Source organism: Haliotis rubra, unplaced genomic scaffold, assembly GCF_003918875.1.
Source record: "Haliotis rubra isolate DU_JTF1 unplaced genomic scaffold, ASM391887v1 Scf12, whole genome shotgun sequence".
Classification (NCBI taxonomy): Eukaryota; Metazoa; Mollusca; class Gastropoda; order Lepetellida; family Haliotidae; genus Haliotis; species Haliotis rubra.
In genome coordinates this window covers 2851125-2868252 of record NW_025765114.1, presented here as the reverse complement: position 1 = coordinate 2868252, position 17128 = coordinate 2851125, and the positions used below count along the sequence as shown (strand labels likewise).

Sequence of the window (17128 nt, the reverse complement as noted above, 5' to 3'; positions counted from 1 at the left end):
TCATACGATGTCTATACCGACTTTCGACCAAGGCCTCGGAGCTGGATCTACAGGTTGTAATGGAGTGTCATTTCTTAAAGGTTGATTCAGAACACAGGTTGTACACTTGTTAACAAGTTGTTCCACTTCAAAATCCATATTTGGCCAATAGAATCTAGTCCGAAGGAATTGTTTAGTGCGTACTATGCCTTGATGTGTCTCATGAGCAATACTCAAAACTTTCGACCTTAGTGATCGAGGAATCACTATTCTCTCTCCTCTCAAAAGAATAGAATCATACGTTGAGAGTTCGTTCTTGAACTTCAGATACTGCACTGACACATCACTCCAGTCATCTGTTTCTAAAGCACTTAATACTTTCACAATTTCTCCATCTCTTGATGAACAGTTTCTGATTTCATCCAGTGTAATTGAATCAATATCTAGCACACATGTGTCAACCACAGATCTGATATAATAATCAGCCACATTGTCACTTTTCTTTGATGATAAAGATTGTCTTGAGAAAAAGTCTGCAATATTAGATTTGCCAGCTATGTGTCTAATTTGGAAATCATATCCCTGTAACTTCCAAGCGAATCTTTGAATTCTAGGGGCTTTCTCTTGAGTAAGCATGTGGATTAACGGACGGTGATCAGTTTGTAATACAAACTTCCTTCCCCAAAGATACTTATGGAAATGTTCCACAGACCAGATACATCCTAAAGCTTCTCGTTCTATTTGTGAATACCTACGCTCAGTTTCTGTCAAAGAACGACTAGCAAACGCAATAGGTTGAAAACTACCATCACCATGCTCTTGAAGTAAAACTGAACCCAAACCAACTGGACTAGCATCACTAACCAAAATAGTTGGAGCCTCAACATCATAGAAAGCTAAACATGTGGCTTTACCAATAGCCTTCTTCAAAGATACAAATGCTGACTGACAAACATCGTCCCATTTCCATTTCACTCCAGTTCTAGAGGAGTGAAATAAGACGTTATGGCTCACAAAGATCTGCAAAACCAGGAATAAACTTCAACAAGTAATTGCACACTCCTAAGAATGAACGCAACTCTGAAACATTTCCTGGAGGATTAGCTAGTTCAACAGCTGATACCTTCTTAGGATTAGGTCTAACACCCTCAGAAGAAACTACATGTCCTAGAACCTCTTTCTCTGTCATGCCAAGTTTACACTTGTCCTTGTTGAGCATTAAATTGTACTCTCTACATCTTTTGAAAACTTTTCTTAGCAAAATTTCAAGTTCTTCTAGAGAATTTGTATAGCAAATCAAGTCATCAATATATTTCTCCAAACCTGAAATATCATGGAAAACATAGTTCATAGCCTTTTGATATGCTTCAGAAGCTGAATTTAAACCCAAAAGAAGTCTTTTAAATCTTAATATACCTCTGTGTGTAACAAAACTTGTCAAATCTCTAGAATCCTCTTCCAATAAAATCTGCCAGAATCCCCGTTTACAATCAAGCTTGGCAAAGTAACGTGCTGACTTCATAGCATAGAGTGTATCATCTACAGTAGGAATTGGAAACCTCTCACGAACAACAGCCTTGTTGACCTCACGTAAATCACAACAAACTCTAATCTCAGAAGTATTTGGTTTCGGAACACAATATATATTTGAAACCCAAAGTGTAGCATGATGTACTTCTTCAATAATACCATCATCAATCATCCTGTCTGACTCAGAACATGTCTCATCAATCAACACTGCATTCAATTTCTGCTTATCATTCTGTTGCTGAAATTTAACCTTACCACCCTTTTTCTTCTTTCTACCAGCCTTCTGCTTTGAATGACCTTGCTTATCAGTAACTGACTTACCTAATTGAAACCTTGATGTAGAACTAGACCTACTACATGAGGTTGAACTACCACCTGACTGTCTAGCTTTACATACCCTAGCCAGATGACCCTTCTTTTTACAGAACAGACAGTTAGCATTGATAGCACCACAATCGGAAGCCTTGTGATATGAAAAACCACATCTGTAACACCGGTTATACGGCTGATTACCAGACTGAGTAAAGTTAAAATCAACTATATAAACAGAAATTCTTGCAATAGCCTTAGAATTTTCCATAGCCATCTCATAAAGCCTTGCAACCTTACGAGCAGAATCTAGAGTTAAATCATCTTTCAGCAGAAGTTTCTCTCTCAAATGTTTCGATGCACATTTCTCAACAATCTGATCTCTAATCATCTCATCATGCAAAGCACCAAAATTACAAGTCTTGGCAAGTTCTCTCAAATCAGTAACATAATTATCAATACTCTCATCTGACCCTTGTGCTCGATAACGAAATCTATAACGTTCTGCCACAACGTTTCTTTTTGGATTGAAATATGCACTCAAAACAGCTTTAGCACTATCATACGTATCTTTCTGACCTGGCAATGTAAGAAATATTCTTTGACATGGAGTACCTAGACAACGCAACAAAGTAGCCCTTCGAACCTTGTCCCCTTGCGTCTCTAGACTACTAGCAACCTCATAAATAGAGAAAGATTCCATCCAGACCGTAAATTCATTACTCAGATCAGTGGAATTCATATTTAGAGCTGGTGGAGGACGTAAATGTAGATTATAGTGTTCACAGGTGCTGCGACAGGTTCAGGGTCAGCCATATCGGCTATACACTGTTGACACAATTTGAAAAAGTCAAAGTTTGTGAATGTCAAGGCAAGTGCGACTAGACAAAATATGGAAAATGTTCTCAATATCCAGTTCATGATGACAAATGTTCATGTTGAAAACATACTGTAGACATGGTGTAGGAGGTGGGAGGACTGTAGTTCCACTGTAAAGCAGACTTGCGACATACCGTGACACTGACAGGTGAGATACATGTGATGCACGGGAATAAATGGCGTCTTCACGACACAAGTGCAAAAGTTCTCACTCAAAGTACTGTTTGAAAGTTCCACCAATTAGTGAGAGTTCGTATCACTAACATAGTTCATGTCGCGTGTGTATATCACCTTCCCTTGAGGCAATACGACAGATCCCATCCTCGTCGCCATTGTAGTATCTTCATGGGCTCTCTTGTCGACACACACAAGGGACAACACGACATGCGAGTAGTTCCAATCACCCGCTTTATTCTGACGTAGCACACAAGTCACGTGATCCACATAAAGTTATCACGGAGATAATATAGGCTGTACAACTCATTGAGAATACTACAGTAGGGATCACCTTATTGCAAGTTCTCATTTCTTGGGTCAGTCAAATTCATTTAGTTTTATACATAATTACCCAACCACAAATTACATATAACAAACTATTGCAGGAGCGCGTCTTTCACTCGTCAGTTACATGAAAATAGTCTCGGTTTACTTTAAGTTAAGTAAAGTTATGTATATGAAATAACACCTGCCGTCTGATAGAAATATTCTAAACTGACATGAAACAAGTATAAATCCATCTTTGTAGATGCCTTACAAATGCTCAGAGAATCGGTTTCCCTTGTTTCGTTCTGCTGCCGACACGATGCATTACCACTTTGGTCCCCAAATAGGTCCGCTTCATTCACTACAGATGGACTGTCGGTTACAGCACCCTATTGCACCACGCGGCAGTAAAATATATAAAACGATGCTGCTAAAGTAACAGGCATTCGTATATGATTTGATGAAATTGTCAACACTTGATAAAGGGTAACATATGTTATATTTGGGATTACACTTTCTTAGTAAAGCACAAATTCTAGTTCTTTTGTTGGGGTAGGCGGCTGACTTTGTGTGCTGGCGATTAGGTGCCTGACTCTGAGTGTGTGGGTTCCGTCAATTTGTACCTGATGATGTTCGAGCTATTGCCTTATTGATAAATACAACCTGGGCACAATGTACCCATCCTACATGTCAGCACAGAACACATTTACGATTCTGCAAGCCAGTTCGTGGTGTTTGACTACATACTGAGGTTTGATGCCCGTCACGATGAGCCTGAAGAATAATTCTCTGCATAATACTTCTATATAACCTGAATATTTGTGACTTTTCATCGTTTTTAGAAGTATTGAAACATAAAATGAACGTTTCATGGACATAAATACCATAAAATTACTTGGGACTGCTCTAACTCTGAATTTGACACAAGACATCGTTCATACAAGTCATCCTGTTTACGCGACAAGCCAGCCAATCATATAATCGAACTTGTTTGACGTAGCTTTCTGGGTCACTTGTGTTGACAGTGAGAGGGCGGCCATGTTGCGATTGTGAAAAGCAGTAAAAATACCTGGATTTTGGAAATGTTTGACATAAATAAACAAGTTTAGAGGTAAGAGATTTGAAAATAAGATTACATGAATATAACTATGAAAATTCAGCGACAGCGACTTACATGACACAAGGGTACTAGAATTTGTTACATTTGACCAATTTCTAAATGGCATTGTGTAATCAAAGCTTTCGGCCATGGCAGCCGTGCCAAATAACACTTATCAGAGGGGTACACAAAAATACTTAAGGCATCAATGAAGAGTTAGCAAGAGTACTTAGATGTTTTCACTATAACCTCTCCCCCAAGTCATGTTAACAGGGGATCTTACGATACGCATTATATAATCATGGACACAAAAGAACCACCAAATCTCTGTGTCGAGGTTTGATGATGCCGGATTCCATGCGTCAAAGATGATAGCATATGTGGCTTCTATAATGCAAAATGAAACTGGGTCTTGGGCAAACTTGAGTTTAGGGGAAGTTATTGATGAGTCTAAAGACTGGAACGAATCTCTCCAGGAAGCTGTGAATGTCATCCCTACCTGGCATAAGCTTTACCTGTTTACCTGCTCCAATCATGTCATGTGATAAATATGTACATAATAAGGAACTTAAAAACAGAATTGTACTAAAATACTTTGTCAGTGTTACATGGTTCGAAAATAGTGCATCGGAGTCAGATATGTCTCATATCTAACACTAGTATAACACTTTAGTTAAAAATTAGTCAACAATTGTGTTAAAGTCCTAAGGCCTCTAATACAGTGAGTGAGTGAGTTTAGTTTTACGCCGCACTCAGCAATATTCCAGCTATATGACGGCGGTCTGTAAATAATCGAGTTTGGACCAGACAATCAAGTGATCAAGAGCATGAGCATCGATCTGCGCAATTGGGAACCGATGACATGTGTCAACCAAGCCATCGAGCCTGACCACCCGATCCCGTTAGTCGCCTCTTACGACAAGCATGGGTTACTGAAGGTTCATTCTAGCCCTGACCTTCACGGGTCCTCTAATACCAGGGAAACTACATGTCACAGTTCCCCAGGCATGGTTAGTAGTGTATTGTCGCACTTATCTTTCTTATGTGACATTGCAATTTCAGTATTACATATATGTGGGCGAGTCGACAAAGGCTACTAATGGGATCAGGTTATCTGGTGGATGCATGTCATCATATCCCAGTGGCGTAGATCGATGCTCATGCCGTCGTGCATTTCACCGTCCAGTCCACACTCGAATATCTACGGACCGCCATAAAATAGCTGGAATATTGCTGTGTCCCAAAAACACACTCACCAACAAACCAACAACTGACCTGGATGATGTCGAAGGATCGGGTCATCATGGCAATTAGCATGTTTAGCAGGACGATGACGATAGCGATGTTGTAGGCCCCGAATATCCAATAACCTACGTTTTCAGTGAAAACATTTTGGAATTCCCCAAGTTCAACTGCCGTATTGTCCGAATGTCCGAGCGTTGCCCAAAAGACCGTCATAAAAGTTTGATTATGTCTACAAATGAAATGAATTTACATTTACACAAGTTCGTACAATAAGGGACACACACAAGGGTGTGTGTGTGTGTGTGATGATGATGATTTTAAAGGGGGTACCCCTTTGTTCTGGGGGAGGGAGGGGTCACCACTTTTGTACACGTCTACTGGGGGGCAGCAATTTTGTACATACTAACATATTTAAAAAATTATGCTTAAACATATTGGGAGGGGGCTCATTGATTTTGTACATGACATGCAAGGGGGGTCACTTACTTTGTACATACATTTTAGGGGGGAGGCATTCAAATTATACATGCTTCTGCATAAAAATCATTATCAGCTCCCTAGTCATAAATTATGGACGGTCTCTAAATATAATTACTTAAGATAATAGCAATCGAATAGTTTGGTACAAAAAGGAAATGTATATAACATAGTAAATACTTTAACGGCTTTGGACATTAATTAAAACTTCCCGAATAAAACTAGTGCTCAAAACATTTACTATACACCGCCAAATATGACATAAACTTACATAACAACAGAAATGAAATGATAAACTATGCTGAGCCACGTAACACACGCACAGGCCCAACCGCCGAAGCAAGTTAATCGCCTAAACGTCTAAACGTCGCCTAAACGTCGCAATCGCCTAAACGTCGCAAAAAATCAAACATGACATTTTCTCACGTAAAACGTAATGCAAGTGCATACTGACGGTATAAAACAGCCTACGCCACAGGTGAGCAACGCAGTAGTAAAATGAACACAAGCATATGCCACATTTGAGGCAAATTGAAAGAGAGAGAGCCCAACAAGGAGCTAACCACAACCCCAATACGTCAGACAAGCTTAGGAGTGCTCGACGCTGATGATCGCCACATCAGGACGATTCATCTGAAAAATCGTTTTGTAACGGCGACACCGTATCAGTCGACAAACAGTGTACTGGCGACTAAGAGAACATCGTATTCGAGTACGTCGACCCTATCACGGATTGCATCTGACTCTTCAAAATCGATGTCGTCGATTGACATTGGCCAGGCGAGTTCGACGTTGGCAGATGCGTGATTGGCGACGTGTGATGTTCACCGACGAGAGTTGGTTTTGCCTTACGGTAATGATGGCCGGGTTCGTGTTTACAGATGAGAAGGTGAACATTTAGCGCCGAATTGCGTTTCCATTTATCTAGCAACAAGCACATAATTGTCTACCAGCACGATAACGCAAGGCCTCATACAGCAAGACTGACAAAGGACTTTCTGCGTTTCGTTCACATCGTTGTTTTGCCGTGGCCAGCATATTCTCCCGACCCCATAGGATACTTATGGGACTACCTGGATCGACACCTCAAAAGACTACCAGCGCCAATTGTCACCGTTCAACAACTGGAACAATGTCAAGGAATGGCAATGGATCATGCCCAACATCATTTGTCGCCTTACGTCATCAATGGGTCGACGTGTATTGGCGTGTATTGAAGCCAACGGTGGTCACACTCACTATTGATTCAACATTTGATGGCATTTTGCAGAAAAAAACGTTTTGCTGATTTGTGTAAAAGTTCAAACTATGATACCACGTGTCTTTCAGTGTCTGTCAAACGGTACTTTTGACTAAATTGTATACATTTGCTGTATAATTGAATACTCTATTGAATTTGTTTGTTCATTGTATTTGCTTTTCTCATCTTGTCAAGTTTAGTCAAACACACTGTACTCTTTCTTTTGAGCACTTTTTTACATGAATGATTCTCTGGGTTAGAAAAGTACGTGTCCTGGATTAAATATAATGGTACTGGACTCCTCTGCAGTATTGAAGCTGCTGCCCAGCTGTTCAACCAAGCCTTTCGAAATGCATAAATGCTGCTTGCGTATACTTACAAGCCAAAGTGTTTCTCGGCCTTCGTGGTGATGTTGTGTGAGGTGAGTTCCCAAGCCATGCGTGTTGTAGGTGGGTAGTACCAGTACAGGTTATGGAGGCCCACAAAGAAGGCCATGAACAACACCATAAATATAACCACAAACTTCATAATATCCTGCAGAAAAATTGAGGAACCAGCTACAGATATAAACACCTATGAATTAGCACATGATTATTTTCTATTTTCCAACAAAACACCTTACAAAACAATTCCACAAGAGTAACTGCAGTTAAAGCAGTTACTAAGTTGAGGACTAAGAGACAAAGGCTTGAAGGTTGTTCTAAACATTCCTTCGACAGGAATGTAAGTGTTTCGCGAAACTCATATGGGATCAGATTCTGATCTCCTTCAAGGAAAAGATTCCAAATAAGTTTCTTAAGCAAATATAGTTGAACCCGTTAAAGAGAATCCCTGTTATAGGGATAAGTGTCTCGAAACCATCTATATACATATGATGAACATCGTAGTATTAACATTCCGTATTTCAGAAGTTCGTTAATCTTAACAGTTTCCGCTCCGATCGCCCAGGTCTGGATAACGATGTCTTTACATCATCTACTGATATAGGTCCACAGCAGTTTTACCAGGTTGCAATTTGAAAAAGATAACAGTATATGTTTTGAGTTGTTGATCATCACAGTACAAACCGTGGCCATTCGAGACAGAGAGATCTGAAGAGGACCCAGAAGCTCATCAGCTGGGAAGATGTAGCTGACTCTAGTGAAGCTGATTATATTAGCTATAGCAAACACTGCCTCCATCACATTCTCCGTGTCGTAACTATCCCAGTAGTATCGATCTGAAATGTCAAAATTTGCATATCACCTTCAAGCACTTCTAAGCACACGATCGACTGGATCTGTACAGCTGACAAGTAGGTACACGAACTATTTCTGTGTATGTGTTTCATCTACAAAACCAGGGAAGTGACTTGATCCAAACCAGTAGTCAAGTGAGAGGAACTAGTCCTATGTATGAACATATGATCCTCAACTTAAATATCTCGAATCTGACAGGTTGAACAGAAAGATCCTAACACCTGTCGGGGAAGGTTCGTCCATGCTTTAACAGAAAATGTTAACGGGATATAATCAAACACCAGACATATTCTGTTATCAACGGAGATCACCTGTAGCTATAGCATCCTCTATCTGTATCGAGATTCCGAGAGCCTCAATCAAAAGGCATCTCCAAATTTACCCATATCAACCAACAGAGAGCTCTCCACCCACTCAGCCAATGGAGATGACCCAACTCTCCCGTTATCAACAATGAGATCTACCCGCTATCAACAGTAGAGGTCTCCCAACCCTCCCGTTATCAACAATGAGACCTAACAACCTACCTGCTATCAACAGTAGATATCTATTAACCTACCCGCTACAGTAGAGGTCTGTCGACATACCCGCTATCAACAGTAGAGGTCTGCCGACCTACCAGCTGGCAACAGTAGAGGTCTGCTGACCTACCAGCTGCCAACAGTAGAGGTCTGCCGACCTACCCGCTAGCAACAGTAGCGACTCGCCAACCTACCTGCTATTAACCAGTAGAGATGAAGCTGTGCCTCCTCCTGTTGTTGAGAGAGGTAGTGCCAGGATATATCGTGGGAGAAATACTCCAGAGAAATCTTCACCTGGGCACAATTCATACAAGTAGCATAGCCAGTATCTACATAATTTTTCATAATTACAAATAAAAGAATCATTGAGGATTGATTGAAATCAGTTATAAACATCCATTTGTTAATGCTCAGGCACTTCGTCCACAACTTATCGTGGATGTGTCAACAAATATTTGTGTGTTGATCCGTTGCCTGTGAATTGGCAGTATTACAATGACCGCATATAGAGCTTAGCTGGTCTTGCATGAGACATGGTCCGTTGTTGTGCGTGGTACATGGACTGTAGCAATAGGAAAGTCGGATCGTGAAAACTATATGTATGATGTAGCTGTCAATGAAATCTATCAACTTTAATAATAATAATAATAGGCCATTTATATAGCGCCTTTCCACGTTACAGAGATATGCTCAAAGCGCTTCCTGAGCTCAAGTTAAAACTATATACAGTTGGCAGGTACGGATGATTGGAAGTCACTTGTAGCGAAGAAATAGATGAGTCTTTAGTCGTGTTTTGAATGTACTTAGGGAAGGAGATGATTTTAACTCGATAGGGAGAGAGTTCCACAGAGAAGCTGTTGCATATGAAAAGGTCCTTGAGCCAAATGATTTGAGATTGTAGCTCGGGACAGCAAGTAACAGTTGTTGTGATGAGCGCAGGGTTCTTTCTGGAGAGTAATGTGTCAGAAGGTCTTGAAGGTAGGAAGGTCCTGAGTTGTGGAAAGACTGGTAGGTGAGGCAAAGAATCTTGAAATCAATCCTTTCACGAATACGGAGCCAGTGTAGAGAGTTTAGAATGGGAGAGATGTGACAGCGAGTACTGGTGAGAGTGATGATGACTTTCTATCAATACTGTGATACAAGGGACGTTCAATATATTTTGCAACTTCAATATAACACCAAGTGGCAGAAAAACGTTTGTACTTTTATTTTTCAATATTATCTCCATTCACCTCAATACACTTGTTCTATTTGTGCTTCACTTTACACATACGATCACCGATTTCTTTTGCTTTGCATCCCTCCTTGGTAAGGAACTTTATTACAGCGCATTGTTCATGTTTGAGAGAATCCATGATTGTGACCACCCCTAGGTGAATGAAGCCATCATATCTAACTGGAACTTGTCGTGACACGTGTCAACCTGATGTTATGACTAGTGCCACACCTGCCACAAGTTGAAGTTGACATTGTTTGTGTCAATACAAATGCCCAAGTTACAAAACTTATTGAATGCCCATGGTACAAACAGGTATTGTAAACCAATAGTGATTGTTTTCTGTAATTTCATTGGTCGAGAAACCTCGTCAAATAAATACTAGTTTGATTCTTTATGCTACTATCAGTCGTCATTTTAAGATTCACGTAGATTTGTCTTCAAACGTGATGTGTTATGGTAACAACTCAGGGCGAGCGTGGCCAGACTGAATGAATGACAGGTTTATTCGCGGTGTATAAATTTTCGCGCTAAAATGTTTTGAGCGAAAAGCGCGAAAATAAAACCTGCGCGAAATATACTACGTTTACAGTAGTTCGATATCATGAATTACAAAAGTGGAATAACAGCCAATGATACGTAAGAATATACACTACTTTCATTTGCATAATGGAGGCTAACTCTATTTTGTGTGGTCCAGAATTTTTTCTTGGTTCCTTTAATGAAAGTTTTGGAGATAATGCAATTTTGGAGGAGTTAATAAAATGATGAAGGTAAGTATTTTATTTGTTTACCTAACAGAACGCTTATCTGCTCTTTAAGTCATGATTGAAGAGACATAAAATCTCAGTCGAGCAAACACATTTATTCTAAAATGACATACAAAGGGCAGTGTTAATAAAAAATTTCTGATAATTGACAAATAAATAAAATTCAAAAATACTTACAATTGGTAAAAATACTAATTTTTATTTGGAAATAGTTTTCGACTTTCTCCAAGAACCTGACGTAAAATCCATTCAGGTTGTCAACTCGGCTAACGCTGTCAAATTCCCAGACCCGGCCCTGGCCTTGACGAGCGAGCGTCCATCAGTATCGGCTGACCAGAGCGGCACCAGAGTTGATGGCATGCAACAAATCACTGATGTGTCTTTATCAAAGGCGGTGTTTAACTGTTTCGTTGTGCGCCCCTACGACATTTTGTAAACAAAGAGAAAGAAATTTAAATAGATAGTTACCTCCACTGAACAGTTAAAACTGGCGAAACGTCTTTCACAAAATGTTTTTATCCACCATAAATAAATGAAGCATACACATCAACACTCTAGATCTGCATTGACGGCAAAATGCGAATTTACACACATTTTTAACAATAACATAATACAATAACGTGTTAATGATTACATAAATATGTTAGCCCAATATTTAATACACTCCTGCAAGCGATACTGTACTGCATAGATAAAAAATCTATGATTTTCTTACAAATTTGTTACCTTATAATCTTACCTTCTCTTCATTCACAAAGTGGCTCCAAGAGATGGGATATCCTCCCGACTTTGAGAATTTTGATTCTCAACCACTGAACACTTATCTCCGTACATTCTAGGCTGAAGTGGTAATGGTCGTGGCGGACCTTCGTCGGCTTCCGGGCGGCCATCAATCGCCATCTGCGTTCTCCTCCATTTGAACGTGATATCAACATTATGAATGAAAAAGATTTCTATACTGCAAACAATGTTTTCATTTCTATAGTCAGACAAATGAAAAATGAGGGCCTAGATAAAACGAAACATTAAGCTGCAATCCCCGCGACCGAGCTGGCGATGATCCGAGAAAGTTTCGATTTGTCTTCACCTGTCGGCCTGTTCAATAAAGTATGGTTTGACATATCTCTTGGATTCGCCCGTCGGGATAATGAAAACCAGACAATCATCTCGCTCATCGTCTTTTCAGGTCTCTGTTGATGAAGATGGCTGTAATTATTATTGAAATGGCACACTCCGAACTCACAAAAAAAATCACCAAGGCAATTTGACAGATTCCATTGAGCCAAATAAAATACGTGCCACACACGTACAAGAATAACTGCCTTCGTGCAACAGCCGTCACTCTGCTATCCCATGCCGGAATCGAAAACAGAGAAATTTGCAAAATCACTTGGCACAAAAATGATCAAAGTTTAAAATATACTGCACCGAATCCAGCAGTGTACAGAAGAGGTACTCGGCCATTTTGCAGGGGTCTGATCGCGAAAACAGAGCAAACAAATGCCAACGTGTCGATTCTCCTGCCGTGGTTGCCACTGTTTCATCATCTAGGCCCTCTTCACACATGCAAAGTTCTTCAATTGTGTCAGTGATGGGAATGTTTCAGGGCATACACAATTCTACCAAAAAAATATCAGCTTCGTTAATCAACAGAAGGCCTAACTTGACACGATCAAATCCATTTGGTCATCATTGATTGGACCAGTCTACGTTAGATTACACGAGGTGGAGAAGGTAGCATAAAATGGAACTCTTCAATTGTCATTGTCATTCCAGTGGTATTTCAGTAATTGAGATTAACATGAAAACATGTAATATGTTACTCATCAAGTTTAATTAAAATAAGAGACTGAATACATTTTGTTGTATGTATTATATTGACAGTTATTCATTTGGAACATGACGTAACGTATCTCCCCCATTAGATAATTTAGCGTAACCCTTCTTGTGTCGTTTCTCGTATCTGGGGCGACTGCGAACTAGACCACGATAGGCTAATCGCTTTGCGACAGGCGATCTTGCTACATTCAAAGAGTTCCTTGAAAAAAACCGCTTCTCACTACGAATTGGTTTACAATATCGATAAATAGTTTCGTTTGTTCTATTCCGGGATTCACTGGAATAAGTCTAGGCAAATTTTAGCGTTTAAAACCTCCGGCTAACGCCGTCGGCTTTAAACTAAATTTCCCTAGATGTTGAATTCCAACGAATCCCGGAAATTGAACAAACGAAACTATTTATGTTGTAATTGTTCTGCACCTTCGTTAAAGGCAACATCAGTGTGAAGATGCTTCAATATTTAAGAAGATCCGCTAATGATTAACACAGAAATCCATTGTTCTGAAGCTCACCTTATGGACTGTCACCAGTTTGAGGCTGGCCCAGGCGAGGTACAGCACAATGACGGCGGTGTCCATGTAGTTGAAGATGGAATCGAAATAGCCGGACACACCACCCTTGTAGAACTCCTGAACCTCTTGACAAAACAAGCCTAAGTAAGACAGACAGGGTTATTATTAGTCTCAAAGTCCAGAATAACGGACAAGACATATGTAAGCTATTGCTTTGGATTTAAAATATTCACTTCTGAAAAAAAGTGGAAAACAAAGAAAAATAAATTTTACTTTTATAAGTTATATTACCTGTGACTATGGTCACGATAAACTAAATTTGAAACCGTTTTAAATATTACATCGATCAATTCTCTTCGGAACTACATACGAATGTCTTCGAAGGTTGTCGAAAGATCGATTAAAATAAATTTTAATATATCCTTTATCCGTCTTGTGTCAGTCAAGGGGATGTACATCAGTCAAGACACTTTTATTTAGATTCCTGCACTTGCCTTAAATATTACTTTGAGTTATTACCCGAGGCACCTAGTCGCCAGCACTCAAGGTATGCGATCCGAACCACTCAGCCCCCGAGTCTTCAACAGAAACCGAGGAGGATTGGGTGCCTCACTCAGGAGGGATTGGGGTCGAATCCCGGATTGGACACGATAGTCGATGGCTAAGTGGGTTGGAGCGCAGACTTTGTGTACTGACGATTAGTGGCCTCAGTCTGAGAGTATGGGTTCGAATTCCGGATGAGATTCAACCCCATAAAAATATAACATATGCTAGAGTATCTTGTATGAACAAAAAATTACAAAAACACTTTGATTTGAAGACAAAACTGAATGGAAATAATTTGAGTCGGTTAGGTATGGTACACGACTGCTAACTGTTATTTTCAGTCGAGTTAGTGGTGAGTGAGTGAGTGACTTTAGTTTTACATCGCACTCAGCAATATTCCAGCTACATGGCGGTTGTCTGTAAATAATCGAGTCTGGACCAGACAATCCAGTGATCAACAGCATGAACATCGATCTACGCAACTGGGATACGATAACATGTGTCAACCAAGTCAGCGAGCCTGACCACCTGATCCCGTTAGTCACATCTAACGACAAGCATAGGTCACTGAAGATCAATTCTAACCCGAATCATCACGGGTCTGTTTATTGGAGTGATCCCCACGGGGCGACCACCAAACGCAATGATTACCAGCACACCAAAGCCCAATGAGTATTGTTATGACCTCAAACTCGGACGAGCGCACGGCAAAGTCACAAAGCGTCTGACTTGTGCAGTTGGTGCTGAGATGACGGTAGCTGGCGTTCTTTAAGGCGCCATATGAAGTCAACTTTCGATTAGTTGGATGCTCCAGAGATGCGACCAGGATGAACATGAGAAACAGGGCATGTGAGATCATCTTCCCTGTGAACATCACACACGGAGAGCGGAGGATTCTAGCAACCTGGGAGTGAAATCAAAGATTATCCTTTAGTTCGGTACTGCGTTCCACAAAGCAGTCTTATTGCTGAGATTATTATAATTCCCACCCATTAATCCAGATTCAGATGATCGTAGCAGCTAAGCTCTGTGCGGAATACGAGGGGCTATCAAGCAGTTTTGAACCTAAAATACTTCAGAAAGTTGATGTGTGAATGATATAAAAAACTGTGGGATATTAAAGAATGAAGAATATATCATTCACATAAAAGTAATATTGACATGCACATGCCGCTAGTTTGCGGTCACGTGACATCTAATCACATGTACCCCTATTGCAACAGCAAAAATGGAGAACCTTGAGTACAGAGCAGTCATACAGTTTTTGGTCCTCGAGGGCCACCAGGCGAAGCACATTAAAGAGTGATTGACAGCAGTACGAGTACCCTATGGAACTCAGTACTCGTACTGTTGTTGATGTTAATGTATAGATTTTCAAAAATGTTTCTATTTCATCTTAATGTTTTGTACATTAACCAAATCTGAAGCATTTTTTGGTTGAGAAAAGGGTTAAACGTTAAGTCTAAATATGGAAATCAAGTTAGACATAGATATGGTTTCCGACAGGTTGCATGCATCGTTTGGTACTTACCCTAGAAGACGGAGCTGCCCAGAGTATGATGGCTAACACCGGGTAGAAGATGGTCATAAGCAAGAAAAAGAGCATCCTCACTAACCAATTTGTGCGCTCTATCGCCCTGACAAGCGAGTTATCTACAGATATATCGGTATGCACGTACATGATCTGTCTTAGCAAGGAGGTTATCTACAGATAGATATATCGGTATGCACGTACATGATCTGTCTTAGCAAGGAGGTTATCTACAGAGATATCGGTATGCACGTACATGATCTGTCTTAGCAGGGAGGTTATCTACAGATATATCGGTATGCACGTACATGATCTGTCTTAGCAGGGAAGTTATCTACAGATATATCGGTATGCACGTACATGATCTGTCTTAGCAGGGAGGTTATCTACAGAGATATCGGTATGCACGTACATGATCTGTCTTAGCAGGGAGGTTATCTACAGATATATCGGTATGCACGTACATGATCTGTCTTAGCAGGAGGTTATCTACAGATATATCGGTATGCACGTACATGATCTGTCTTAGCAGGGAGGTTATCTACAGAGATATCGGTATGCACGTACATGATCTGTCTTAGCAGGAGGTTATCTACAGATATATCGGTATGCACGTACATGATCTGTCTTAGCAGGGAGGTTATCTACAGATATATCGGTATGCACGTACATGATCTGTCTTAGCAGGGAGGTTATCTACAGATAGATATATCGGTATGCACGTACATGATCTGTCTTAGCAGGGAGGTTATCTACAGATATATCGGTATGCACGTACATGATCTGTCTTAGCAGGGAGGTTATCTACAGAGATATCGGTATGCACGTACATGATCTGTCTTAGCAGGGAGGTTATCTACAGATATATCGGTATGCACGTACATGATCTGTCTTAGCAGGGAGGTTATCTACAGATATATCGGTATGCACGTACATGATCTGTCTTAGCAGGGAGGTTATCTACAGATATATCGGTATGCACGTATCTGTCTTAGAGGGAGGTTCTTAGCATCGGGAGGTTATGATCTGTCTTAGCAGGAGGTTATCTACAGATATATCGGTATGCACGTACATGATCTGTCTTAGCAGGGAGGTTATCTACAGATATATCGGTATGCACGTACATGATCTGTCTTAGCAGGAGGTTATCTACAGATATATCGGTATGCACGTACATGTTCTGTCTTAGCAGGGAGGTTATCTACAGATATATCGGTATGCACGTACATGATCTGTCTTAGCAGGGAGGTTATCTACAGATATATCGGTATGCACGTACATGATCTGTCTTAGCAGGGAGGTTATCTACAGAGATATCGGTATGCACGTACATGATCTGTCTTAGCAGGGAGGTTATCTACAGAGATATCGGTATGCACGTACATGATCTGTCTTAGCAGGGAGGTTATCTACAGATAGATATATCGGTATGCACGTACATGATCTGTCTTAGCAGGGAGGTTATCTACAGAGATATCGGTATGCACGTACATGATCTGTCTTAGCAGGGAGGTTATCTACAGATATATCGGTATGCACGTACATGATCTGTCTTAGCAGGGAGGTTATCTACAGATAGATATATCGGTATGCACGTACATGATCTGTCTTAGCAGGGAGGTTATCTACAGAGATATCGGTATGCACGTACATGATCTGTCTTAGCAGGGAGGTTATCTACAGATAGATATATCGGTATGCACGTACATGATCT

The 17128-nt window shown here is 40.4% G+C and overlaps 1 protein-coding gene across 1 annotated transcript in view; it reads right to left on the bottom strand.

Annotated features, from left to right (window-relative positions):
- Positions 1-15520, bottom strand: part of LOC124262588 (short transient receptor potential channel 7-like) — a 29163-nt gene extending 13643 nt beyond the window's left edge. The window contains exons 1-7 of the mRNA XM_046697087.1: positions 15415-15520; positions 14535-14787; positions 13338-13477; positions 9195-9294; positions 8309-8460; positions 7621-7775; positions 5555-5753 (exon numbers count right to left, since the gene is read on the bottom strand). Coding sequence (XP_046553043.1) covers positions 5555-5753; positions 7621-7775; positions 8309-8460; positions 9195-9294; positions 13338-13477; positions 14535-14787; positions 15415-15489 — 1074 coding nt within the window. The 5' untranslated portion in view covers positions 15490-15520. The remainder of the gene's footprint in view (positions 1-5554; positions 5754-7620; positions 7776-8308; positions 8461-9194; positions 9295-13337; positions 13478-14534; positions 14788-15414) is intronic.
- Between the last annotated feature and the right edge of the window lie 1608 nt (positions 15521-17128).